Here is a 25,379-nt window from a genome sequence, read left to right as displayed (position 1 = left end):
ATGGAGAGTTTCTAGAAGATTCAAGCTGAGTTTTCTGGACCCAGTGTCCTGGGTGCTCAGGGACAGCAGGGCAGGGCAGGCCTGGCCTAGGATGCTGTCCCCTTGCTTTCTCATGGGTGGCGGGTGGGGCATCACTAGGGTGAGGAAAGGGCCTTGTGGTTTCAAGGCCAGTGATCAGTAAACTTGATCTGGTCTTGGCCAACCCAGTTCCCTGTCCTCAAGGCTCCCTCTTCCACAGCTGGGTTGGGGGAAGGGATGAGGATCGTGCCCAGCTCTGCCTCTGACTGGCAACTGACCAAGGAATCACTGCAGGGTGGAGGCAGGGTGGGAAGGAACTTGTTAAAGCCGGTCTGTTGCTTGTTTGCTCTGAGGCTAATTGCTGGGAAAACCCCATGACGTTGAAGCCATCTCTTTCTCGGTTAAACAGAGAAAAACAGAAGCCAAAATAAAGCCCCATCCGGAAACATCCCTGACAGCAGAGACAGCCTGTTGGCCTGGGTTACTCATTAGCAGGCAGCTGCCAAGCAGAGCAGGGTGGCTGTGATGAGCTGCCAGCCCCCACCCATCACAGGGGGCAGAACTGGGGGGGGGGAGGGGGCAGCAGGAGGAATCACTGGGGCAGCTGCAAGGGTAGCCGCTCTGCCAAGAAGTGGAAATCACCCTGCTGCCCGGGCTGATCCGCAGTTATAAGGAAGAAGGGGGTCAAGTGCAGCTCTTGAGTCCAGAGGGTGTTAGAGTGTCCCCAAGGTGACCAGAGAGGTCTACCAGCAAGCCTGGGGGCTGTGGCTCTTACAAGAGTGTCCAGCCCCAAGGCTGGGCCACCCCACCTCATCCCTCCATTCCTTCCCCACGGCCCCCACTCCCACTATGGGACACGGTCTGAGGATGAGCTAGCAGGGACCCCAGTGCACCTGATATACAGCATCCTGTATCGTTTCTCCCAGCGTTGTCTGCCCCACAGCCTGGAGCTCCCGAAAGCTCCAGGTCTGAGTTACCTTTTCCCTTCCTTGTCCATGGTGCCCAGCACACAACAGGTGTTAGGATCATACCGAACGCGTGACTTGCCCAGGCCTAACATGGCACAGAATCCCTTAGGGATGTGGTAGATACCCAGGAGATGTGGGAATCCCTGGAGTCTCCCTGTATACCCCCAAATCTGGTGCCACGGAGGGAGCATGGGGAGTGACGTAAGCATCTCTGCTGGCCTCTTAGAGAAAAGCAGGTGTCCTGGCAGAGGGGTGCTTGGTATCTCAGCCACACTGGTGAGTACCAACTCCTGTTTGGTGCCTTGGGGGAGTCATATGAAGCCTTCTACAAGGCCCTGGCCACCCCAGATGGCCCAAGTTCACCTGTTGGGGGATCTGAACCACCCCCCACCTCCAGGCTTCTTCCTGGTGTTCAGGTCCTGGCACAGGAACCACCACCATTCACCATTCAGTGTCTAATGAATGACCATGGTTTTAATCCTAAGATCTAAAACCTCAGGGAACAGGCTGATTATGCCAAGGCCTTCCTGAAGCTCAGGGTCTGAGACAGAGACCCTTGCAAGGACATTGGTGCCTTCACTGTCCTATCAAACCTCTATGGCTGCCTCCAGGTAACTGTGCAAGGCCTGGGATCGGGAGGTGCACCAGACCTCAGGTGCTGCTCTGGAGGAGCTCCGGGTCCACCAGGGAGACACTCGTGGGGACAAATAATGTCAGTGTGGTCATGGGCAAGTGTCCCCAAAGTGCTGTGGGAGCACAGGGGTCCTGTGTAACTGCCCTGGGCACAGGGAAGGGGTGAGTGTGTTAGGGAGTAGGTAGGTGTGTGAGGGTGTGTGAACCCAGGCGCAGGAACAAAGCTTGTCCTGGGACTTGGAGGAGAAATGGGGCAAAGAGAAAGGGCCATGAGGGCAGTGAAGGGAGATGTTCAGGGTCAGGGGGCTCCCTGGAGCCTAGTGAGTCAAGGGTATCTTGGCACAGAGTCCGGGGGCATGCCCCGGCCATCTGCCACCAAGGAAAATAACACCCACACGATACTGAGCATGGTGGCAGGAAGCATCTTACCCTGTCTGGGGCTTCATTTCCGGATCTGTAGAAGGAGAATGTTGGCCGCATGTAGAAAGCTACCTTTCCACAATGAGGCTTCCTGGTCCTTTGTGCAGGTGAGAGGAGGCGGGGGGTAGTGGCCGGGCCCCATCCTGTTCCCTGAGGTTTGTGGGTGTGTATGTATGTACATGCTGTGTGTGTACACACTGGACGTAGGAGTACGATTCATGTAGACACAGTATAAGTGTGTGTCCAAGTGTGTGTATACACATCCTGTACGTAGACTCCCACTTAAACAGATGCCCGTGTGGGTGTTTTGTCCCCCAAACCCTGAGTCTCCTCTGGGCATAATCCATACCCTGGTCGGTCATCTGTCTGCTATTCCGAAAGAGTCCAGACCAGAGGATCTCAACCTTGTCTGCGTCTTAGAATCTCCTGGAAGCTCTTTAAAAAACCCCAGTGCCAGGGCCACCCCGGACCAATCAGAACCAGAATGAGGCCCCGGTGTTGGCATTTGAAACCAACTAGCCAGTTGACTAGCTGTGATTCAGTCACAGCTGATCCTCGAAGTCACAGATGAGGCACAGGCTCTAACCCAGGCCTCAGGTGATTGGGAGCCCATGGCCCTGCCTCCTGGGAGGGGCTGGAGGAACAGCTGGACACGGGGACACCCTGGCAGGGGAGCAAGGATGGGGCCCCCGAGCTGGAGGCTGCAGGTGGATACTGGGGACCCCTCCACCTGTGGCCTCTCAGGTCCAGGGTTCCCCTGGAGCAGGTGGACCTGCCCCCGTAATGGCCCGTTGACCTCATCCTTCCAGGTTGAGAGTGACGCTAGTTAGACCAGGATCTTCTAAAGCCAGGAAATGGCCTGAGCTTTGTGGCAACCAGGTCTCCAGGCCCTGCTGGAGATGGGTGCTCGTGGGGTGGGGTAGTGGGCAAGCAGGGAGCCTCGGACATTCTCCTGCTTCAGCAGTGGGCTGAGCTGGTGCCCAGAGGCAGCTGTTGACCTGTACCTGGTCACTTTCCAGGTCTGGAATCCAAGGGCACAGAGACGGTGTACAGTGAAATCCGGAAAGCTAACCCTGGTGAGTGAGGGCCCCTGACTCCCCCAGCCTGGGGGGCTGCTTCCCCCTGAATCATCCATGGGGGGCTTGGGAGTGGGCAGAGAGAAGAAGGAGCGAAGGAAGACAAAAAGGAGTACTGCCCCTTACACCGAAGTTGGTGACATGCCACCCCTAAAAAGTAGCCATGTGTTACGTGTGCTGTAATTTAGTCAACGCACGCGTATTAAGTGCCTACTGCATGCCAGGGAAACAGGACCTCACACATTCATACCCAGCTAATGGGCAGCTGAGCTGGAGTGTGTCCTGGCACCACTGTGCGTTCACGTGACCCCAGGAGAAGCAGCATGGCCCCACCTGTGCTCAGGTGCCACCCAGGGCGCCTTACCTGCCCTTCCCCCCGCCCTGCTGCACGGGCCCTGGTGCGCGGCGGGCGCCCAGAGTTCGTAGACAAAGTCAGTGCTTTGCTTTCAAGACATTTGGTAGCTCAGTCTTTTTGAGAACATGCTGCCTGGGGGTGGGGGGTGGGTCTGCTCCTTTGATTCTCCTTTTCTTTGATGCTGGACCCCAGTTCAGTCCCCATCTCCACCACTTCCCCATGAAGAGCTTCCCCCAGGACTGAGCACAGTGCCCAAGCAGACTTGGAACTGGGGAAGCTCCCAGCAATATCATTTTTTGTATCCTTATTCTATCCCATTCTGGGGAAATGAATGGAATACAAAGACTCCTTTTTAAATTCTGAAAATAAGTCACAACCCAAAAGGCGTGATTCTGGGGGAAATAGTCACTACGTGGATATCTTGCCTCAGGCCTGTATTTAAGCGGATTCTCTGGGAAGCGTTACAACTGGCTGGGAAGCTTCGGGACAGCCTGGCTACTCTGAGCGGGCTCCACGACCGGTGGCCGTGGTGGTCTCGGGGGGAGCCCAGACCCACGAGAACCCGAATCTTCAGAATCTGACCTCTAACAGACTCCCAGATCTTGCTGACACTGCCAACATTTGAGAAGCACTGTCCTAACCGGAGGAGACGCACATTTTAGCTGAAAGAGGGATCTCCCCTTAGTATGTTTTTTAAATGTATTTGCATGGGTAGGGCAGAAACTCAGCCCCTTGTGGAGCTTGAACACTGACTGACTGATTTTTCAGAAGCCATCTCCTGGGGCAATTTTTGGTTTCAGCATCTCATTTTGCACTCTCAATACGTTCAGAGCTAGCAAAATGCAAATTGAGAAATAAATAGACCTTCTCTATTTTTCCAGTGTAACAAAAATCTAGAGCTCCAGTAGGGTTCACACAGTCCTGTTGGGTAATTGTGTAAAAACACTCCTTCTGCTTTCCTCGAGGTCCCTGAGATTGTTCACTTTTAGTTGCTTTGGTTATGCAAAAGGATTGAGCCTGTGTTACAACATCTCTTTAAATCCTCACAATAAGTCCCATTTTACAGACGAGGATACTGAAGCATAGAGCGGTTAAAACACTTGCCCAGGTTCACACAGGAAGCAGGTCCCCAAACTGGCCCACCCTGGAGCTGGATTTCCACACTCCCGATCATGGGTCAGGGAACTGCACTGCCTTTGGTCTCGGGGAAAGGAAGCTGATGGTGTGTGGAGCCCGCAGGGATTCCCCCCAGAGGGATCCCCCGCACAGGAGACCCGCAGGAAGTCTCGGGGTGTGCTGTGGCCTGAGCCTGCTGCTGGAGACCCTTTACAGCTGGAAAAGGCCACACCCAGTGTGCATCCTGAAGGGTCTGTGTTAGGCGCCCCGCAAATTAGACTGACAAAAGACAGATTAACAGGAGAAAAACAAAATGATGAGAAACTGCAGAGTGGTTAGAGGTGGGGGCTTATTTAGCAAGTTAACCAAGAACAATAAATTTTTTCGTAGATGCTTTCTGCATCCGTTGACTGTCATTTGCCTCCAGCTCGAAATAATCCTATGCCAATGTGGCATATTTGGGGGTGGCATATTGTGATTTCCTGTATCTGCTTTAGGGCAGCTGTTCAGATGGGCTCCCTCAAGGGCCCTGGGCTGGTTCTCCAGGCCCAAGTCCTCAGTGCCCCCGCTGTGGGAACCCGACTGCTCCCTCTGGCCTAAGGCAGGAACGGACCGCAGGACCCAACCCTGTAGGGACTCAGGGTGGTATTACATCTATTTTGCTGGCAGACATCTGAGCCCCAGTCCTGGTGCTGCCACTTGGCAGTTGTGTGACTTTGACCAAGATGCTTAACCCCTCTGAGACTCCAGTTTCTTCCGCTGAGATTAAATAAGAAAAGGGGGGAGATGGTACGAAGTACCCCCTGCACCAGTCCTCGTAGTATCCCTATCCTACAGTGAGTATCCAAGGCCTTTTAGCTGAAAGATGCCAGAGAAACTTGAGCCCAGGCAGAGACCAGAGCCGTGTCCCGACTCCCCCCACCCCAGGGCGCTCCCCCTGCCCCACCTGGGCCATGAGGAGTCCACTGGGGCTTGGCACCTCTGTCGTCTGGTCTCTGACCTGGCAGCCCGTTCCTGCCCAGCGGTTGGGGGGTAGAGAGAGCCCTGGGTCTTGTAGCCAAAACCACAGTGCTGCCTTGGAAATCTGTGCTGGACCCTCGCTGAAGAGGCTCTGTCCTGGAAACCTCAGAAGCTGCTGTTTGGAGCATTTCCTGCTCAGCTGCTGCTTCCCAGGGGGGTAGGCCCCCCCCACCCCCCAACCCCACCGAGGTTGCCGGCCTCGAGTCAATTCTCTTCTCTTTCCTTTCCTCTTACTGTCAGATGCCGCTCTATGCTCAATCCTCAAAACCATCCTAGGGGGGATGGAGGCCCTACTACTATTTCTGTTCTGCAGATGGGGAAATGGGCCCAGAGGTTAAATAACTTGTCCCCGATCGATCCCACAGCCAGTGGTTGGCAGAGTAGAGATTAAGAGGCAGGGAGCCTGGCTGCAGAGTGGTGCTCCTCACGTTTCCTCTCCATGCTGCCGAACCCATGGACCGCATGCTGCTACATTTTCCAGCTCTCTGTTTGGCTTCCCATTATCATTGGTTTCCTTAGAGGCTTCACCTCTATTAAGAGTAATAGCGTGTATGGTCTGGGTGACCCTGGGTGAGTCGTGGAACTTCTTGGGACTCTGGTCACCACCTTTGTGAAATGAGGGGCATGGGTCCGAATCTAGATGGATTGTTCTCCAGGTCTGTTAAAACACAGATAGCATGGCACCACCCCCCTGAATTTCTGATTCAGTAGGTCTGGAGTGAGGCTAATTTGCATTCCTCACAAACTCTCACTAAGCGAGGCTATTGGTCTGGGGACCACACTTACAGAAGCCTCTTCTAGATGCTTCCGAGGTCCCTTCTGATTATATCACTCAAATTATGTTCTGCTTCTTGTTTGAAGAGGTAGGGTCTTTCTCATTCCCCAGCAATCTTGGAAGGATCACTCAGGGTTGGCCAGCAGAGAGAATCCCCCAACATGTGTACATGCATGTGGGCGTGTATGTGGGGGGCCGGCGGCAGCGGGGGTGGGGGGGTGGGGAGAAAGGTGACACCTAATAAAATAAAAGCCCTGGGGAGGTGGGTCTCTGGACAGGCCAGTGAACAGGCTGCGTGCAGAGCTAAGTCTTCTCTAACCTTTCCTTCTTAGGTTTTTATTCTTCCCACCTTAGTTTCTCAGTCCTCACCACCTTCCAACCAACAGCACTTCAGGGCTGGCTATTTTGGGAAATGGCTCACAGGGCGTAGTTCTGGCTCTTAAACCCCCTTTTTTCCCCTGAGTGATACAAAGGAAAACTGCTCCTCTAGATAAGCTAAAGGCATGGGGCAGGCCTGCCTCCAAGGAGCAGCCCCAGGGCGGGGCTCTGGGTAGGACCAGCGCCCTGGGGACAGGGTGAGGAGTGGCGGGCATCTGTAGGCGGGCGGGGGGGGGGGGGGAGGAGCCAGGTCTTCGCAATCTTGGCTTTAGGCTCTAAGCTCCTCGGCGCGTGCGTTTTAACTGTGACAAAAATATACATCACACTTGGCACTTTAATCACTTTTAAGTGTACATTTCGGTGGCATTAAATACATTCACATAGTCGTACAACCATCATCACCATCCATCTCCAGAACTTTTTCATCTTCCCAAAGTGAAACTTCATACCCAGTAAACAATAACTCGAGACTCTCCCCAGCCCCTGGCCACCACCATCCTACTTTGCATGTCTGTGAATGTGACTAAGCTCAGCGTTTTTATGTCAAGTGAGGTGGTTGAATGAATGCTTAAGTTGCCTTCTAGTTAGAACATTCAGAGTCTCGTCCTGGCAGCTGGAAGTAACGGTCATTTGTCTATGCTTCGGTTCATCCTGAACCATTCCCCTGGACGTGTTGGTACTAAGTAACTTCTAAGAGTTACTTCCTAGGTCCCTTGGAGCCAACCCTAATCCTTTACTCACCCTTGACTCCAAGACCCTCTAGGTATTTGCTTCTAAGCCTGACTTTTCCCTTCAAATCTGAATTAAGTCATGGATCTCAGGGGCCAGCTCACTGTGCTTCTGCCATGTTTGTGTTGGCGGGACTCCACCTGGATGGTTCTTTGCACTATAATCCTAAGGGGAACACCCTAAGCGGGAGATAGAGGCCTGGGGTTGGGTCTCAGCCCTGCCCTTATCCAGTTGTATGACTTGGCTCCTGCCCCTCATTTCTCCCTCAGTTGTTAGTTTTCTCAATATTCAATAAAATGCCCCTGACCCTCGTGGAACTGCTACAGAACACTCAGTGTTCTCAGGAGGGTGTGTTGGGGGTGGGGGCTAAGCGCTGTAGTGGGCAGGTGGGTTCAATAAAATGGGTGTGAGGGGGCATCTCTTCCAACTCAGTGTCCCCTGCTGGGTCATGGCTGTGGTTAGGTCTGCCCTTCTGTTGCAAGCCTACTATTTTGTTGACAGAGAGCTAAGCTAACATCTTGTCCCAGCCCTTAACTCAGTCCGGGCAAGGAAAACCCTGATCTTGGAGCTTTTCCCCTTTCTAGCTATTAGGTGATTCATTACAACACGTTAGGGAAAGAAGGAGAGGGGTTCTCAGTACTAGGAAATTTACTTCTGAAAGAGACCACATTGAGAGAAGCCTAAGGAGGAGGGAAAACAAGCCCTGGAAAATAGCCAGCACCGGGTTGAGAAAGAGCTTTTCCATCTATGTAACCATCAGCTGGCTTAGGTAATTGAGACCATGCAGATAATTTCTCATAATTTAGATCTGCAAGCTTAGCACTTGAGGTTTTTTTAAAGTACTTATTCCTTTTTCAATGATTTGCCTAAGGTCAGGTTTGCAAATCCCAGTCAGCAACGGGGGCTCTGGTTATGGCTTATGATCTGGCTTTCCAGAAATGGGAACAAAGTCTGTTTTTGTGTCTCTTATTAAGCAGTAATGTAGGTAGTCCTAAGAAGTGAGTGTTTAAGAAAGCCATACAGGTTACAGTTTGGTACCTTTCTCTGTTACGCTTCACTGCAGCCAATTTTTACTCCCATCACCAGTAACCTTGGACTTTATGCAGGTAATGAGTCACACATCTGGGTTCTCTTGATTGAGATGGTGGAGTCCTCCCAGGGGGCTTGTTCATAGCTTTGGTGCTCTGAGGTGCAGGGTGATGTGGCATCAGAAGCCCCCCACCACACCCCCAAATACCACCCCCCTCCCCCGGTCTCTCTTTTTACCTGTCATCAACTTCCCCTTTCTCTGACTAATCCAGGGAGAGGCTTGATTTTCTTTTGTTCCCCTTGCTTTCCTAGTGACAGGAACTAAAAGGGAGGCATTATAACTGGGCGGGGACCCTCTCCAATAAAGGCATGACCACCTCTGGCTTTCTCCACAACTTCACTCTCAGCCTGGCTGAGCCTCGTGTGAACTGCACTTTCTCGCTCACCAGGAAAGTTTGTATCTTTACTCTGACTCAGCGCTTGACATTTTCTAGTGCTCCAGCTTGTTCTTTTTTTTTTTTTTTTAAAGATGTTATTTATTTATTTGACAGAGAGAGAGACAGCGAGAGAGGGAACACAAGCAGGGGGAGTGGGAGAGGGAGAAGCAGGCTTCCCGCAGAGCAGAGAGCCCGATGCGGGGCTCGATCCCAGGACTCTGGGACCATGACCTGAGCCGAAGGCAGACACTTAACGACTGAGCCACCCAGGCGCCCCATCCAGCTTGTTCTAAAAGTACTTCATAAAATGGCTTGCAGCTCATCCAAACCAAAACCTATTAATGTATATTTACACTGGATTTTAAAACAGAAGAGCAAAGTGGTTTACTACAATCAGCAACACAGTCAAGTTCTTCCCTATGAAAGAACTCAGGTCTAGGATGACATTTCCACAGCTTGGAGCACTGGTTCTCAAGGCAGGAGACATTTTGGTTGTCATAATTTGGGCAGGGGGCGGGGGGTAGAAGGGTACTATAGCGTCTAATGTACGGAGGCCAGGAATACTGCTAAACATCTTACAACGTACGGGACAGCCCCCCCCAAAGAAGGATCCAGCCCAGGGCGCCTGGCTTGCTCCGTTGGGAGAGCATGAGACTTTTGATCTCAGTGTCATGAGTTCAAGCCTCACACTGGGTGTAGAGATTACTAAAAAACAATAAGTAAACTCAGAAAAGAATGATCCAGCCCAGAATGTCAATAATGCCAGCGTTAAGAAACCCTGGCTTATAGGAATTTACCTCCTGTGAGTCTTCCAACAGGAGAGCGGGTTTTCCTCTCTAGATGCCCGTGCCCACCTCGAAAGGTGTCCTGAGCACATCCCACCTGACAACTCCAGGCCCTGGGAAGAGATGCCGAGTCCTGCTCCAGGGACTAACCTTTGCCTTTGGGTCAGACGCTAACCTATACCTTCACATCCGAGTATCTGCTCACTCAGCCTTCACCTTCTGCTCTCTCTTTTCCTGGTGTTCCAGATGTTTCCAAAGGGGGTAGAAATTTAATATACTGAGAGAAAGAACCATAGAACAGAGGGCCTCTCTGTTGCAAGCCCTCTGGGAGGGAGAGAAGAGCACTTGGGGGTCAGTCCCCACCCATCCTGTTTGGTCCAGAGCGAGCCAGGCCAGCGGGCACTACCCCCCGGCCCCCAGGGGACTGTTTCCTACTTCAGAACCCAAGAGGGTAGAGAAGTACTCTGAAAAAAAAAAAACTGGTACTACCCACCAGATTCTATTTTTTTAAAAAAGATTTTATTTATTTGAGAGGGGAGAGAGAGAGAGAGAGAGCAAACAGGGGGAGGGGCAGAGGGAGAAGCAGGCTCCCCCCTGAGCAGGGAGCCTGACACGGGGCTCGATCCCAGGACCCCAGGATCTCGACCTGAGCTGAAGGCAGACGCTTAGCTTAACCGACTGAGCCACCCAGGCGCCCCCACCAGATTTTATTTTTGTGGTGATTGCTCTATTACCAAAAAGAAGCAGAAATTGCAAGTGTGCATAAACCTAGGGTTCCTTCAGTACTTACCAGCATATTCGAAGTTTTAGTATTTTATATTCATATTGCTTTAGGAAACACAGCCCGAGGCTCTTTCTTTCTTGTGTCTGATTGCAGAGCCCCTGGGGCTTAAGGGGAGTGGGAAGCATGGGGTCCTTCGGGTCCTTCCAGGTCAGGTTTGGGTTGGAGGTGGGAGTGCCGCCTGGGCCTCACCTCAATGCGTGGAAGTTTACACAATGGCTTGACTTCGCGGTCAGGCTGATTCATCCATTTGGCCGTTGACGTCTGCCTCTGGCCCAGCCAGGACAGAAAGGGGCCCCTTAGGAACTTCTGGCCCTGTTCCCTCTCAAGGGGACGCACAATAGAGCTGTGATAAGACAGGGTTTGAGGGGGGAAGTGGACTTTTGGAAACAGGATATTTTTAAATTAGAGAAAGAAACAGAAGGGTTGTGGCCCCCGTTGTGACAGGTGGGCTCTGAGACTTCCCCAAACTCAGAAGGGACTGGGTTTGAGGTTGGGCCGCTGAGCAGAAACTGAGGCCCCTTGGAGCACATCCCTCTAGTAACACTGAGGACTCGGAGGGCATGGGTGATGGCCCTCCTGCCATTACGTCCACCACCTTCAAGAATGGCGACCATCCCCCACACCCACATCTCCCTTCGCCAGACAAGAAGTCCCCGTGGTTTCTCTGTCTTCGGGTCTGTGTCTATAGGGGCTGTTTGGGAATCAGCCCCAACCATGTGGGCCCCTGCCCATTTAGAAATTGCTATTAGTGGGGGCCTGGTCCTCTCCAAAGGGGAAAACACAGCCCTCTCTTGCCCGTGGTAGCGAAAACCATCTCTAACACAGGCGGGGACGGCGCACCCTCAACACAACGTCTCCCGTTCTCGGTGGCCTTCCTTCACTTCACTCTGATCTTCTGACATTTGGCCAGGCCCATCTAAAGCACTGCAGCCTGGCAGGGGCAGCCAGTCCCTCTGGCAAGAAGCCAGTGTTGAGATGAGGCTCTTCGGGGGAAGGGGGAGACCATGCCATCCCAGACAGCCCTTGGGTCCTTGGGCCGTGTTTCCCAAGAGCAGTGGGTGATGTTTATACCTTCTGCTCCCTTGATCCCACTCCTGGGAGTGGACAGATTAGTATGAAATATGGAAATAGCTTTATTGGCAAAGAGGATATGGCAGCACTATTTAAAATAGCAAAAACTTGGAAAGAACCTAAATTTTTAAAGTAAGGAACTGGATAACAATTGCACATCTATTGAATGATAATTACGCGGCTACTACCAGTTAGGTTTAAGAAGGCGCCAGAGAATATTTGTAAAATCGTGTTATGTAAAAAAGATAGGCTATAAAGTGGTCTCTATTGTATATCAGAACTCAGAAAAAAAGCCTCTTGAGAGCAGAAAATCACTGGAAGACAAAAGCATCAGCAGGGTTTGAATCGACTGAGCCACCCAGGTGCCCCCACCAGATTTTATTTTTGTGGTGATTGCTCTATTACCAGAAAGAAGCAGAAACTACGAGTGTGCATAAACCTAGGGTTCCTTCAGTATTTACCAGCATATTCAAAGTTTTAGTAGAACAGAGATCATGTTTATCTGCTACTTTTCTTCTCCGTAGTTTTCAGGGCTTTTTTCCTGAAATAACATGTGGTACTAATTTAAAAAACAAACAAACAAACAAACAAACAAACAAAAAACCTCTTTAAGGGGCACCTGGCTGGCTCAGTGGAGTGTGTGACTCTTAATCTCAGGGTCATGTTCAAGCCCCACCATGGGTGTAGAGATTACTTTAAAAAAATAAAATAAAATCTTTAAACTGTTTTAAATGTCCAATGAGCTGCCGAGGATTTTATATGCTTGTCACATGGGGCTACAGGGTCCAGAGGAAGCTGTCTTGTGGGCAAAGGAGCCATCCAGCTGAGCACCCAGTGAGCCTCTGGCTCAGGGGTCTCCTTCTGCATCCCCCCCACCCCTTCCTTTTACCACGGAGTTCCTGAGATGGGGTGGGGGGAGCCTAAGGCACTCTCTGTGTGTTCTTACCTCCATGTTATCCTTTGTTTTGCAGATTTCATGGAAAACAGATATTCTGTAAGTACACATTTCATTAACATTTTTTAAATAGTCCACCAAACAGTGTAATATTTCCAAACTCACCCAGATTCTGCATTCCCACTAATTACACCCCTACAGCAGCCTTTTCTGTTTTAGACCAGGAGCCCCAGGCAACTCGGAACTAGCCTGGGACAGTGAAGGTTGGTCATCAGGCTGGCTGGGTGTTCTGGGCCTGTTGTGATTTCGAATATTCTCTCCCACTGTTCCATCATTACATCTCAGCCCTCCTGTGAAGGGATACCACCCCCCCCTCCCCCCCACCGTCACCACCACCATAGGACTGGGAATCTAGGGCACTTAGCTCCCCATGAGCAAAGTGCACATTTCCTCCTAGTCCAGGTTCAGGCTTTGGAAGTGAGGCAGACTGGGGGGTGGGTGGGGGGAGTATGCTTGAGGAGGGGAGATCCAACAGCTCACTTAAACTTTGAACTCTGAGAGCCTACGCCATCACCCCAATACACCAGGCCCTCTGCTGTCAAGGTCCTTGACCCAATGAGGGAATTAGATGAGTTAATACCGATGAGAGAGCAAGGTGATCATAACTCACGAGACGCTATGGAAATGTGGAAGAGAGACTGGCCTGGTTAGTGGTCTCCTTCCCAAGGAAGGTGTCGCTGGGATGGGCCATGAGGAATGAGTCTGACCACAGCAGGCCAAGCAGCTCAGAATGGGAGGAGGAAGGGTGTGGGGGACAAGTGCTAGGAAGAGGTCAGTTAGGGCTTGCACGCAAAGGACTCCAATGCCTCGATACAAGGTTTCACTCTGTAGGAAATTGAGGATTTATGAAGCTGCTACTTGGCAGAGGGATATGTTTTTTAAAAATGTAGAGGTCCAAGTTTAAATTTTGCCAAGACCTGTCTCCTCCTGTCTTCCCATTCCTGACCTCTGTACGAACTACCCAGCAGTGCAGGGGTTAACTAACTGGGCAGCTAGTACCTTGAGAAATGAGGAACTGCTTCTTTAAGGTCTGGGAAGAACTCTCTGCAAAATTGCTGGTAGCCCTTCCAATGGGCCCCCTGGCTTCCTTTGTTTTGCTGGAGTCTGAATTCTTATAAAATAGGGAACTCATTACGCCTTTGCCGGCAGGAAACCACTGACATTCTTTTTATGGAGGAAAGCTATCAATTTGAGGAAAAGGGGAATGAAATGAATGTCTTTTTCTAGCCTAAACCCACCCAGACTCCTGAAACCAGAGATTTGCATTGGAAGGGCAGGGGGCCCAATTTATAGGTGAGAAAACTAAAGGCTGAATGAGCAGAAGAGCCTGGCCAGGGTCACCCAGCTAGGTCATAGCAGAGCCAGGACTAGAACCTATGTCCCCAGACTCCCTGGCCAGTCCACGACACAAGACTCCCTTGAAGAAGTGACATCACCATTCCAGCCATCACAGCCTTGAGAGAGAGTGGAAAGTAAGAACTTTGCTCCATGGGCAGTGTGTGACCCAGATAAAGAGATGCTCTCCAGCTACAATAAACAGAGCTGTGTCCACCCAAGGCAGGTCTGCTGGACCTGCAGGACCGACTTATTTACTTTGTTTTCAATCCAAACGGTCTCTCTGGACAAAGGCTCTAGCTCTGGGACAGATAGAACTTTCCTTTTCCCCAGAAGTTGGCCCGTGGGTCCAGAAGTCTGCTCCCAGGATGCTCCTGAGAGCTCACCCACAACCGGACCTGCTTTCCCAAATAATAAAGCCTTTTGGCGGGAGCTCTGGGGTGCCCAGCCGTTAGGAAAGAGATTTTGAATCTTTAAGCGAATGCATTTTGTTTATAAAAGCGGCAGGTATAGTTTTGCTAATAATCAGCTGGTGAGGGTCAGGAGAAAATTAATTGAATTGCCCAGCAGGGAAATGGGAGGGGATTTCCTTCCTGAAATCAAACCTGGCGATCATTCCCAGTTGTTTAATGGCCGTTGCTTCTGAAAACACACTGGAGGAAATATCTTAACAATGAGATAGCCACTTAGCCAAATACTAATTTAGTATTGTTTGACTTGCTTCAATGGCACATTCTGACTTCATTTTTCCTCTGCCATTTTTGCCTTGTTTATAAATTGTGTTTGTGGCCCAGGCAGACAGATAACACAAAAGAGAACACCTTGTACTTAAATGAAAGGGGGTGAATCTGGACCTTCCTGGGGCTCGGGATCTTGCAGACAGCCTTGCCTTCTTATTGCAAAAAGGCAGCTCCCAGTCACTGCTGACCTCCTTCCCTCCGGGGAGCCAGCCGGCCCCTGGGCCGCGGTGGGACCTGGACTATGGGCGCCGGCCCTCCAGCTGTCTTTGTGGTGATCCTGTCCTCCTCAAACTAAGCTTCCCAATCTGTAAAACGCTGATGGTGAGACCAACAAGAAACACTACCAGCCACCCATTAGAAGGGTCTTAAGGGTAAAATGAGGAACACGTGTGCAAAGTATTTTGCAAACTACCATATAAATGCGGCTTGGTTCTCTCTTTAAAGTCCTTTTCATCACTCTGGCAGTATGAGATATGGATGGGGGATTTACATCACTTAGCCCTGAAATGCCTCTTCACAGGATTCAACCAAAGCCAGGCTTTGACTTAGGAACCAGAGACCCCCCAACCCCCCAAACCTAACCTTTCCCTGATGAGCTATTCGCTAGCCATGTCACTTTGGGCAGATTTCTTAACCTCTCGAAGCCTTGGTTTGTTTCTTCATCTGTAAATTGGAGGTAATAACCACCCCCTCCCCCCAACCTGGTTGTTGCAAGGATTAAATGAGGATCTAGCACAGACTTGGTTTATTGGAAGCGCTCTATAAGGGGCACATTCTAGAAGCAGGAAGTAGAAATCCCAGGGGTGTTAGAAGCAAAATGACCTTTGAGAGTGTCCACACCATGTTCTGGCCAGAAGCGGGGCGATTTCATGGCCGTGCTTGGGTGGCTTGACAGCTGGCCTCTGCTTGAAGCACCGGGAAGGACAGGTCTTGGATGTGAGCATGTTAACCTTTACTTCAAGGTCCGGTTGCCGGTGGCCCAGCCCTTTCCATCCGCAGTCCTCGCCTCGCCTGGCGAAGGAGAACGGAGGCGTCTAGGGAGGGACTTGGTCTGGGGCCTGCAGGAAGGCTGGACACCAGGGTCACCCCTCTGGGCAAAGCGGAAGAAATGAAATGAAGGGAGCTGCCAGGGCTGGCAGGCCTCCAGCCTCCTGGGGCCGACACTGCTCTCTTGGCCCGCTTGCCAGGGTCTCTGCTGGCAAAGGAGGAGGCAGAGCCTGGGCCTACCAGCTGGAGCCCTTTGGACCTACATCCTGTTCTGAGAGGCTCCTCAGACGTGGCAGGGCCAAAACAAAACAGGGACTCGATCTAAGCGCCCCCCCCCCACCACCAAGGAGCCCACCAGCCTGGCCACGGGGCTCCCAAGACCCTGGCTAATCCCCACAACTGCCCCCACGCTGGCCTCCTTGAGGCCCCCCCGTGGCAGGGTGCCCTGTGCTCACAGAGGGGCCAGAGTCAGGGACTCATTTGCCGCCTGCCCTTCGGGGCCCAGGGCCCCTCTACTCTAGCATTTCCCATCTGCTCCTCTCTTCACGCCCTTGCTACATCCATTCGTCCAAATCTGCCCCACCTTGGAGGCTGGCTCTATGATGCCTTCTGTGAGACCCCGGGGAACTCCTGGAGATTGTTGGGAACTCTTCCACGTGGATATAATGTAAAATTCATGCATCCTCAGTAGAGATAACAGTGCTTGGGTCGGAGGGGGGTCCAGTCCCTGGTGGGTGTGTAGGTATCAAAAACACCATACAAAGCGGTTAGAGAACACAACAAGACGGCAGGTGGAATCTTTTTTTTTTTTTTACTTTATTGTGCAAAATATACACAACAAAATTGGCCACTTGAACCATTTTTAAGTGTCCAGTTCAGCGACATGAAGTACGTTCGCATGGCCGCGCAGAAGCCACCACCATCCACCCACAGAACTTTTTCATCCTTCCAAACCAAGAGTCTACCCATTCAACACTGACCCCCCACTTCCCCTGAAAACTAGAGTTTTCCTTTCTGTCTCTATCAGTTCGGCGACTCTGGGTACCTCATGTAAATGGAATCACACAACTTTTGTTCCTTCGGTGTCTGGCTTCTTTCCCTTAGTAGTGTAGTGTCTTCAGCGTTTATCCGCATTGAAGCCCTTCGACTTTGCAGTTAAAAAACAGACCTAGAGAAGGTTCATCTCATGGGAGAGGCAGACCTGGAACAAGAAGCCAGGTCTCTCTTAACTGTCCTAGTCTCGCTCTGTGGGTAAGGGGACCCACAGTGGGTGCTTGATGGAGTCGGTGGATGTTCAGATGTGCGCCATGCCTCCAGGGAGCAGAGCTGGTGTGGACAGAAGGGAAGAGCGAGTGTGGCCAGGAGCCAGCCCCACAGGGTGGAGGTCCCGGCTGAAGACATCACTGCTTTGGGGCCTTTTTGAAGGGCTCTCTGCAGTTCTGCAGTTCTGCATGTCTTTCCACCAGGCCCGTCTTCAGTCCTGAAGGGTGTGACCGTAGCTTGTCTTCTCTCTTGTCTCTACAGAGAACGGAAGGCTCCCTTGATGGAACTTAAGGCTGTGGGTGTAGACACTCCTCCCCAGGGGGGACGTCCAACATTCCAAGAAGAGCAGATGATTCCTGTATTCCAAGAGCTCTGTGCACTTATTTATGAACCTGCCCTGCTCCCACTGCACATAGCAGTTCCTCAGGCCATCTCACCAGTTCTTCATCCATCTTACGACCTTGATGTGGGGCATAGAGAGATACAGAGGGGCTGGTGAATTCCCACCCGCCCCCCACCCCCACCAAGTTGGAGCATCCTCAGGAGTGGAGAGCTGCAGGAGGTTCAGGGTCAACAGGCCATTGGGATATTTTGAAACTTGAATATTTTATCTTGTACAGAGATAAAGAACTTTTCCAAGTATCTTCACATACAGAAACCATTTTTGTTTTGTAGTCGATCACTTCCAGTGAATGGCCTGGCTTAGGGGCTAATTTTTCTCTTTGCCTTTGGTCCTTCAAAGGTCTGTGGTTCTGGGTAGTCCCTGTTCCTTGGAAGGTACACAGCACTGACCAGACAGCTGCACCCTGTTCCCTCCGTGACCTCGCCTGCCACAAACACGAAACCAAAGCTGCCTGGGAGCGAGCCCTTTGAGATGCCAACTTGAAGCTAAGATTCATTCCGGGCAATGCACAAAATAGAAAATGACATTGGACGGAGCACAGATGTTCTTAAGCTGATTTTCTATACCCTTTCTTTCTTTTCCTCTACCATGCTGAAGGCTGCAAGACAGGAAGATGTTGGCCTACAGCAGATACTGTTTTTAATAGAAAAACGAAATGCATATTTTTCTTACTAATTTTTTTTTTATTTATTCCTTGCTAAAGAAATGGTCTCCTGAAGTCTTAAGATGTTTCTGACGGTGTCTTGAGTGGGTGGACGAGTAGGATGAGTAGCTGTGGCCATTTTGCGGTGGGATTTCACTAGGGAGCAGACCTAACTGAACCCATTTCCCCCAGCCACCTCAGTGACACAGCTGCAAGGTTTTGTATTAAATAAATTTGATCTTTACTCTTCACGGACCTGTGAAATGTTACCTTCTAAGAGGCCGCACGCATATAGGATATCTGTAGTGCTCCAGGACTCCGGGCCTTCTGAAGTCACAAAGCACCAAACGGGTCTTATCAGCCGGTTGTCTCCCATGGGCCCAGGGCCTCTGGCCTTCGTTGAAGGCAGGGCCAGACGTAGTCCGAGTGTCAGTCATTGAGTCATTAATACCCATTGGCTGGTGCTTCCGTGTTTGCTTCCCAAGCCAAAGCCTGCCAGGCTATCCCTGGCAGATGGGGTTGCCAGGTTGAGCAAAAAACAACAAAAGCCCAAAACATTCAGAATGTTCAGTTAAATTTGAGTTTCAGGTGAATAATATATTTTGAGTGTAAGTATATCCCATGTAACATGTGGGATGTACTTACACAGTAAAGTTTTCATGTATCTGAGATTCAGATTTAACTAGGCATCTCATATTTTATCTGGTAACCTTACTGGCAAACCCTCTAAGCCAGCCTCACTGGCCTCAGACCAGACCTCACTGCCCCACAGGCCGGGTCCCCATCAGAGCCCCTCACTACTGGGCCTGAAGGCAGAGGGAGCCACGGAGTGTGTGTCCTGTCTCTGCCACATGGCGGCTGCAGGAATGTGAAGAAGACTTTTAACCTCTGAGCTTCAGGTTCTTCATCGCCACAATGAGGAGATTGGAATAATGGTTCTTAACAGTTGGAGGGTTTAGACTCCTTTGAAAATAAGATGAAAGCTATGGACTCACATGCACACATGCACGTATACACACACAAAGTTGTATCACAAAAATGTCATTTCCCGGGTTCCAGGGCCGTGGACTCAGGTTGGAGGCCAAGGATGAGATGGTCTGTAATGAACTTCAGGTCTGATGGTTGAAGTGTTGATGATCCAGGAAGAGCCCAGGGCCACCATGTCAACTCCTCAGTCCCTGCTGTCACCAGAGCCACCGCCCTGGAAGCTGGGATGATCCTCTGCCTATTGCTTATGACTTATTTATGGAGCATAAGTGGGTTTTTAATTGTTTTTCCCCTCTTATCTATAATTCTGAGAGGGAAACCATACAACACATACACGGATCTTTCATAGTAGATTCAGTCGCTAAAAATCTAAGTCCAAGATCTTGGCTCAGCTCTCCTAACCTGATGGCATAACCAAGCATCTAAGCCACAGATCTTCACTGAGGAGGAGCCTCAGTCACCCTTTCCAGAAAGAGGTTGGTTTTCCTCGGCAGTCAGGGCTCCCTCTCGTGTCCTCACATTGTAATAGGTCATTAAAGGACTTAGCACTCCTTTGCAAACACGTGGAATTTTTTCCCCTCTTCAGAGGATCCTCAAGAGGCCAGCCCCCCATTTCAGGAGCATACACTGAGCACTCCATCAGCATTAACTGATCAACTGTATTCTCACCCCCGACATAGACGCAAGCTGGGCGAGGTGACTCCAAGGTCAGCATCCATCAAAGCAGTCGTTTTCTACCAGGGAGATTTTGCCTCCCAGGGTCGCTGGGCAGTGTCTGGAGACATTTTTAGTTGTCACAACTGGGTGGGGTGCTGCTGGCACCTGATGGGGAGAAGCCAGGGATGCGGCTGAATGTCCTACAATGCGCAGGACGGTCCGCCATCGCAAAGAATGATCAAGTCGAAAATGCCAGCAATGCCTGCATTGAACCAGCCAGTTATTCATTTGTCTCCATCATGCTCTGTTTTCCCGACACTGTTGGAAATAGGCCAGATTATAAGAATCACTTGGCTCCTGCTCTTCCTGGAACACACAATCCAGTAGAGATACAGATGAGGAGAGCACCAATGTCAACAGATGGGACAAAGACAGCAATGGAAGGATGAGGAATGAGAGCCAATGGGGGCACCGAGAAAGGGCTCCTAACTCTGAATTTGGGGAACCAAAGTGTCCAAGAGGAAGTTGGGTCTAACCAAAGACCTGAGGACAGGTAGAGAGGGTACTGGGTGGAAGAGGCGGGGTGAGCATGGCTGACAAAGGGGGAAAGTGTGCTAAGGCCCCGAGGCAAGAGAGAGGATGGTGTCCTCAAGGAATAGCAGGAAGACAGCCTATTGGCCCCAGGTCCTTTCCAGCCCGAGGATCAATCAGTCCTCTTCAAACAGCCACCATTGTCCTCTGAAATTTCTGCCTGGCACCGCACTGGCCTGACTCAATCTTTGAGAGTCTTCAGGAGAAGCTTTCTGAAAGTTGCTCAGCCAGAACTCAGCTCCTGAGCACAGTTGTTTTTTAAGACCCTCCATGTGTGTCATTAGCATGTTGAAGACAAAATCTCCGCCATAGACCAGATTCTGCCCTTGCTCACCACTGTGTGGCTCAAATGAAAAGGTGAACTGCAGGGAAATGGAAGCCCAGCTCTTAGAGGATAGTCTCCACAGCCGGGGCCCACAGGGTGGGGGTGGGTAGGATATGGCGGCTGTGAACACCCCGAGAGTAGGGGCAAAAAGTTGTGAGAGAATGCAGTTTTCTGGAAGAGAGTCATAGCTTTTATCAGTTTCTCAGAGACAAGGTCCAAAACAAGGTTAAGAACTACAAAATAATTAAAAACTTGTGTACGCTCCATATGATTTGATGTCTGTTAAAAACCCCAAAAGAGGGGTGCCTGGGTGTCTCAGTCAGTTAAGCGCCTGCCTTCGGCTCAGGTCATGATCCCAGGGTCCTGGGATGGAGACCCTCGTCGGACTCCCTTCCCTCTCCCTCTGACCCTCCTCCCTGCTTGTGCTCTTGCTCTCTCTTTCAAATGAGTAAATAAAAAATCTTTAAAAAAAAAAAGGAAGAAAGAAAACAAAACCAAAAGAGTGGTTAACCCATTTCTTCTCATGAGTCTACTTTGTGGGCAGTTTTAAGTCCAATATCCCCAGAGGAACTTAGCTCACCTTGAGATAATTGCTCAAAATAAAGAAATAAATGGTGATTTCAGTGTTAGAAAGAGACAGCCCTTGTCCCTCAAAAGTAATAAGCTATTAGATTATTTTGGTAAAGCAAAGAAATAGGCAGTAAATTAATTTAAAAACTTAATAGTCCAAAGTATTTCTAAAGCCTGAATTGTCCCTTCATACAAATTTTAAAACTCAATGGGAAAAAATTTGTATTTCAACATGAACTTTGAGAATAGAAGAGAAAAATGATTTCCATGTTTCCAGAGGATGAAGGAAAAGGCAAGTTGCAATAGGAGATTGGCTACCAGTTGACTCTGTGACCTTGGAGATGTCACACATCTTCAGGTTCTTCACCTACAAAAGAAGGTGTATTCATTTTCTAGGGCTCCCATGGCAAATTACCACAAACTCTGACTTCAAGTAAGAAAAAATTATTCTCCCACTGCTCTGGAGGCCAGAAGTCCCAGTCAAGGTGTCCACATACTCCCTCCAAAGGCTCTAGGGAAGACTCCTTCCTTGCCTCTTCTAGCTTTTGGTGGTTGTTGGTAATGGATGGTGACCCTTGGCTTGCAGCTACATCACTAATCCCTGCCTCTGTCACATGAGGCATTTTTCCATATGTATCTGTGTCTGTCTTCACATGGCCTTCTCATAAAGACACCAGTCACTGGGTTTAGAGCTCATCCTAATCCAGTATGACCCAATATTTACTATTTCCAAAGAAACTCACATTCTGAGGTTCCCATAGGTAGACATGAATTTCGGGGAGACATTATTCAACCCAGTACAGAAGGGATTAGACAAGATGAGCTCAAGTCCTTGCAGGCCTGACTTTCCATGTTTCTAAGATGCTCCTATAAATAGAAAGGTATGGCACCAGTGATTTACCTGAAAACAACATAATCTTTGGAGCCATCTCAGTCTGGTGTTTGCTCACTGTGCTTTGCTCTCTTGTGTTTGGTGTCTCCACCTCTGAAATTATCACTGTGTTTCTGTCTCTAACCTTCTTCATGTCCTCACTCTCCTCTCTCATCCTTTCCCTGCTTCTTCTTTCCTTTTCCCCCTCCATTTCATCCTTTTCCTTTCTCCCCCATCTGTGATTACTTGGCCATAATACAGAATTGAAGTTTATATATTTCTTTTTTTTTTTTCCTTTCTTATTCCTTTATTTCACTGTGAAAGTTTTCCTTTAAAAAAAAACTGAAGTAAGCTGACACACAGTATTACATTAGTTTCAGGTATACAACATAGTGATTGAACAATTCTGTGTATTATGCGGTACTCACAGCAAGGGTAGCTACCATCTGTCACCATACAACCCTGTTACCATTGACTAAATTCCCTATGTTGTGCCTTTCATCCCTGTGACTTATTCATTCCATAACTGTAAGCCTGTGCCTCCCACTCCCCTTCACTTATTTTGCCCCTCCCCCCACCCTCTTCCCCTCTGGCAACCATCAGTTTGTTCTCTCTATTTATGGGTCTGTTTCTGCTTTGTTTTTTTGGATTCCACATATAAGTGAAATCATATGGTATTTGTCTTTGTCTGACTTATTTTGCTCAGCATAATATCCCCTAGGCCCATCCATATTGTTGCAAATGGCAAGATCTCATTTTTTAAGGCTGAATAATGTTCTACTGTTGATATATAACACATCTTCTTTATCCATTCATCTATTGATGGACACTTGGGTTGTTTCCATATCTTGCCTGTTGTAAATAAACAATTGCTGCAATAAACATAAGGGTGCATGTATCTTTTCAAATTAGTGTTTTTGTTTTCTTTTGGTAAATACCCATTAGTGGAATTTCTATTTTTAATTTTATACATATATATATTTTTTTTTTTCCATACTGGATGTGTAGCCTGATGCGGCACTTGAACTCATGACCCTGAGATCAAGACCTGAGCTGAGATCAAGAGTCAGATGCTTAACCAACTGAGCCACCCAGATGCCCCTTTTATATATTTCTTATATTTATAGATGAGTTTTATATTCTCATTTATTTTGAGAGTCAATGCATGGAATAGTTTATATTTTTCTCTCTCTTTAGGAAAAAAAAAATGCCTCCAAAAGCCTGCAAAGTTGTTTTTGGTTTCTGTCTATATTTGAACCATGGTGGATTATTTTTCCAAAGGTTTATTGGATTCATTAGGAAAAAGTCCCCAGTTGCTGCCTTACTTCCTTCTGATCCTGGGATGTGCTAGTTTTCCTGGAACCTCTTGGCACAGGAAGATCTGGTTTAGTGCCAGAAACTATTCCATTAGTTTCTGGTACAACTAACACTCTCCGTCTCAGGGCTCGGCTTGTTCAGGCCAGAATCTGCAGCACAAGAAAACCTCTCACTGTTGGGACTTTGAAGGATCCTGGGACTGGGTCCTAGGAAAAGGAAAAAGATGCATCAGAGAACCAGACAGACATGGTCTCTGGTACTTGTGATACTTTGCTTAGAGAAGTCATGCTTTTCAGTCATGCTTTTTAGGGGGAAAATGCTAAAATGTCGAATGTTCACAGTAATTATCCCTTTCCAGTGTTAGTGTCTACTCAGGAAGTGGATCCTGAGATCTGGAGAGCTTCGGAGTCATTGCAAAAGGTCCTCAAATGCATAGGGACATATTTATATCAACCTACAAACACTAAAAGGTCAATTAAACTCATGTGGGAGCTTTTGCAAACTTTTTTGTGTTAAAGAAGAGTCCTTACACCTGAACAGGTTGGGAGCTATTGGTCTACTGTATTCATCTCTGAGTTTGTCCGAGTTCCTGTTGCCGTCTTGAGGTGACGTGCTTGTCCAGCCCTGGTAAGTATGCGTGTGCATGCACACACACGCGTGTGCTCACCCATAGGCACACATGCATATGAACAGCACACTAGAGAACAAGGATGCCCCAGCCCTGCCCCTGAACAGATCCTGTGCCAAGACCAACACAGGTGCTTCTCTCTGTTTTGTAGGAAGGTGTTGGCATATGAATATATGATATTTAAGTCAAAAAGTGAAAATCAAGACAGCCTGACTCCAAACAGTCTACATGTCACTTTTGCTTATCGGATTTTACTCAACAAACACTGAGCATCTGGCTTGTGTGAGACTCTGCATATTCCATGGCTGTGCGGAATATGCCAAGGTAAGCAGACGCCCCAAAGAAACTGGAGCCCACAAATGGCCAGCACAGACCAGAAGCCTGTTACAGGCCTCCCCAGCCCTCAAAGATGGACCCCTTACCACACAGCAGGCTCATGACAAACCCAACCAGGTCTTCTCTTTCAAGATGGAAGCAGCTGATCTAGGTAATTGAAGCAGAGGGAAACCAGGCCATTCAGGCAAAAGCCCAGGGTTTGATCAGTGCAGAACCCAGCACCAGATGATGGCTAAGGCAACTTGATACATTGCAGGTGCAAGCTCTGGGCCCTCTCACAGCCAAGGATTGTTAACATGGCATAGCCAATGCCAGGTGGAGAAAGAATAATGTGTGTGTGTGTGTGTGATGCATCTGTGACGGGCAGAGGCACAGTGCGGTGGGGACTCAGTTGAAGATGTGGTCACAGTGACTTTTATTTTTAAAAGCACCAGACAGAAAAAAATGCCTTGGGAAATATATTAAGTATATTAAAATATTTGTAAATCCTATATCTGATAGGGGACTCGTATCCAGAATAGACAGAAAACTCCTAAAACTCAATAATAACAAAAACCAAACAACCTGATTCAAAATGAGCAAAGGAATTGGATTGATAGTTCTCCAAAGAATATCTATAATTGGCCAATATTGATCCTGTTGATCAGGATCAACATCACTGATCCTTAGGGAATGCAAATCAAAATCACAGGGAGATACCACCTCGCACTCATTAAGATGGCTTCTATCAAAAAAAACCCAGAAGATAAAAGGGCTGGCGAGGATGTGGAGTTAATTGGAGCATTTGTGCCCTGTTGGTAGGAATGTAAAATAGTGCAACCACTATGAAAAACAATGTGGTAATTCCTAAAAAAAAAATTAAAAATAGAATTACCACGTAGTCTAGTAATTCCACATCTGGATATTTACCCAAAAGAATTGAAAGCAGGGTTCAAAGAGATTATCTGTACCCCTATATTCATAGCAGCATGTTCAATAACTAAAATATAGAAGCAACCCAAGTGTCCATTGATGGATGGATGAATAAACAAAACATGGTATATACACACAGTGCGACCTTATCCAGTCTTTAAAAGGAGAGAAATTCTGCAATATGTGACAATATGGATGAAACTTGAGGACATTCTGTGAAATAGTCACAAGAAGACAAATTAAGATTCCACTGATATGAGGGACT

At 49.1% G+C, this 25,379-nt stretch overlaps 1 protein-coding gene across 3 annotated transcripts in view; it reads left to right on the top strand.

Annotated features, from left to right (window-relative positions):
* The window catches only part of PECAM1 (platelet and endothelial cell adhesion molecule 1), a 73,045-nt gene extending 54,692 nt beyond the window's left edge, over positions 1 to 18,353 (top strand). The window contains exons 13-15 of one of the 3 annotated variants that reach the window (XM_032429507.1): positions 3,059 to 3,115; positions 12,566 to 12,588; positions 17,136 to 18,353. In XM_032429507.1, the coding sequence (XP_032285398.1) occupies positions 3,059 to 3,115; positions 12,566 to 12,588; positions 17,136 to 17,165 (110 nt within the window). In that variant the 3' untranslated portion in view covers positions 17,166 to 18,353. The remainder of the gene's footprint in view (positions 1 to 3,058; positions 3,116 to 12,565; positions 12,589 to 17,135) is intronic. The other 2 variants (XM_032429505.1, XM_032429506.1) reach the window with 2 other exon arrangements.
* The last annotated feature ends 7,026 nt before the right edge of the window (positions 18,354 to 25,379 follow it).

This window comes from Phoca vitulina, unplaced genomic scaffold, assembly GCF_004348235.1.
Source record: "Phoca vitulina isolate PV1807 unplaced genomic scaffold, GSC_HSeal_1.0 scaffold41, whole genome shotgun sequence".
Lineage (NCBI taxonomy): Eukaryota > Metazoa > Chordata > Mammalia > Carnivora > Phocidae > Phoca > Phoca vitulina.
The sequence above is the reverse complement of the archived record's forward strand: the minus strand, read 5'-3'. Positions and strand labels throughout refer to the sequence as shown.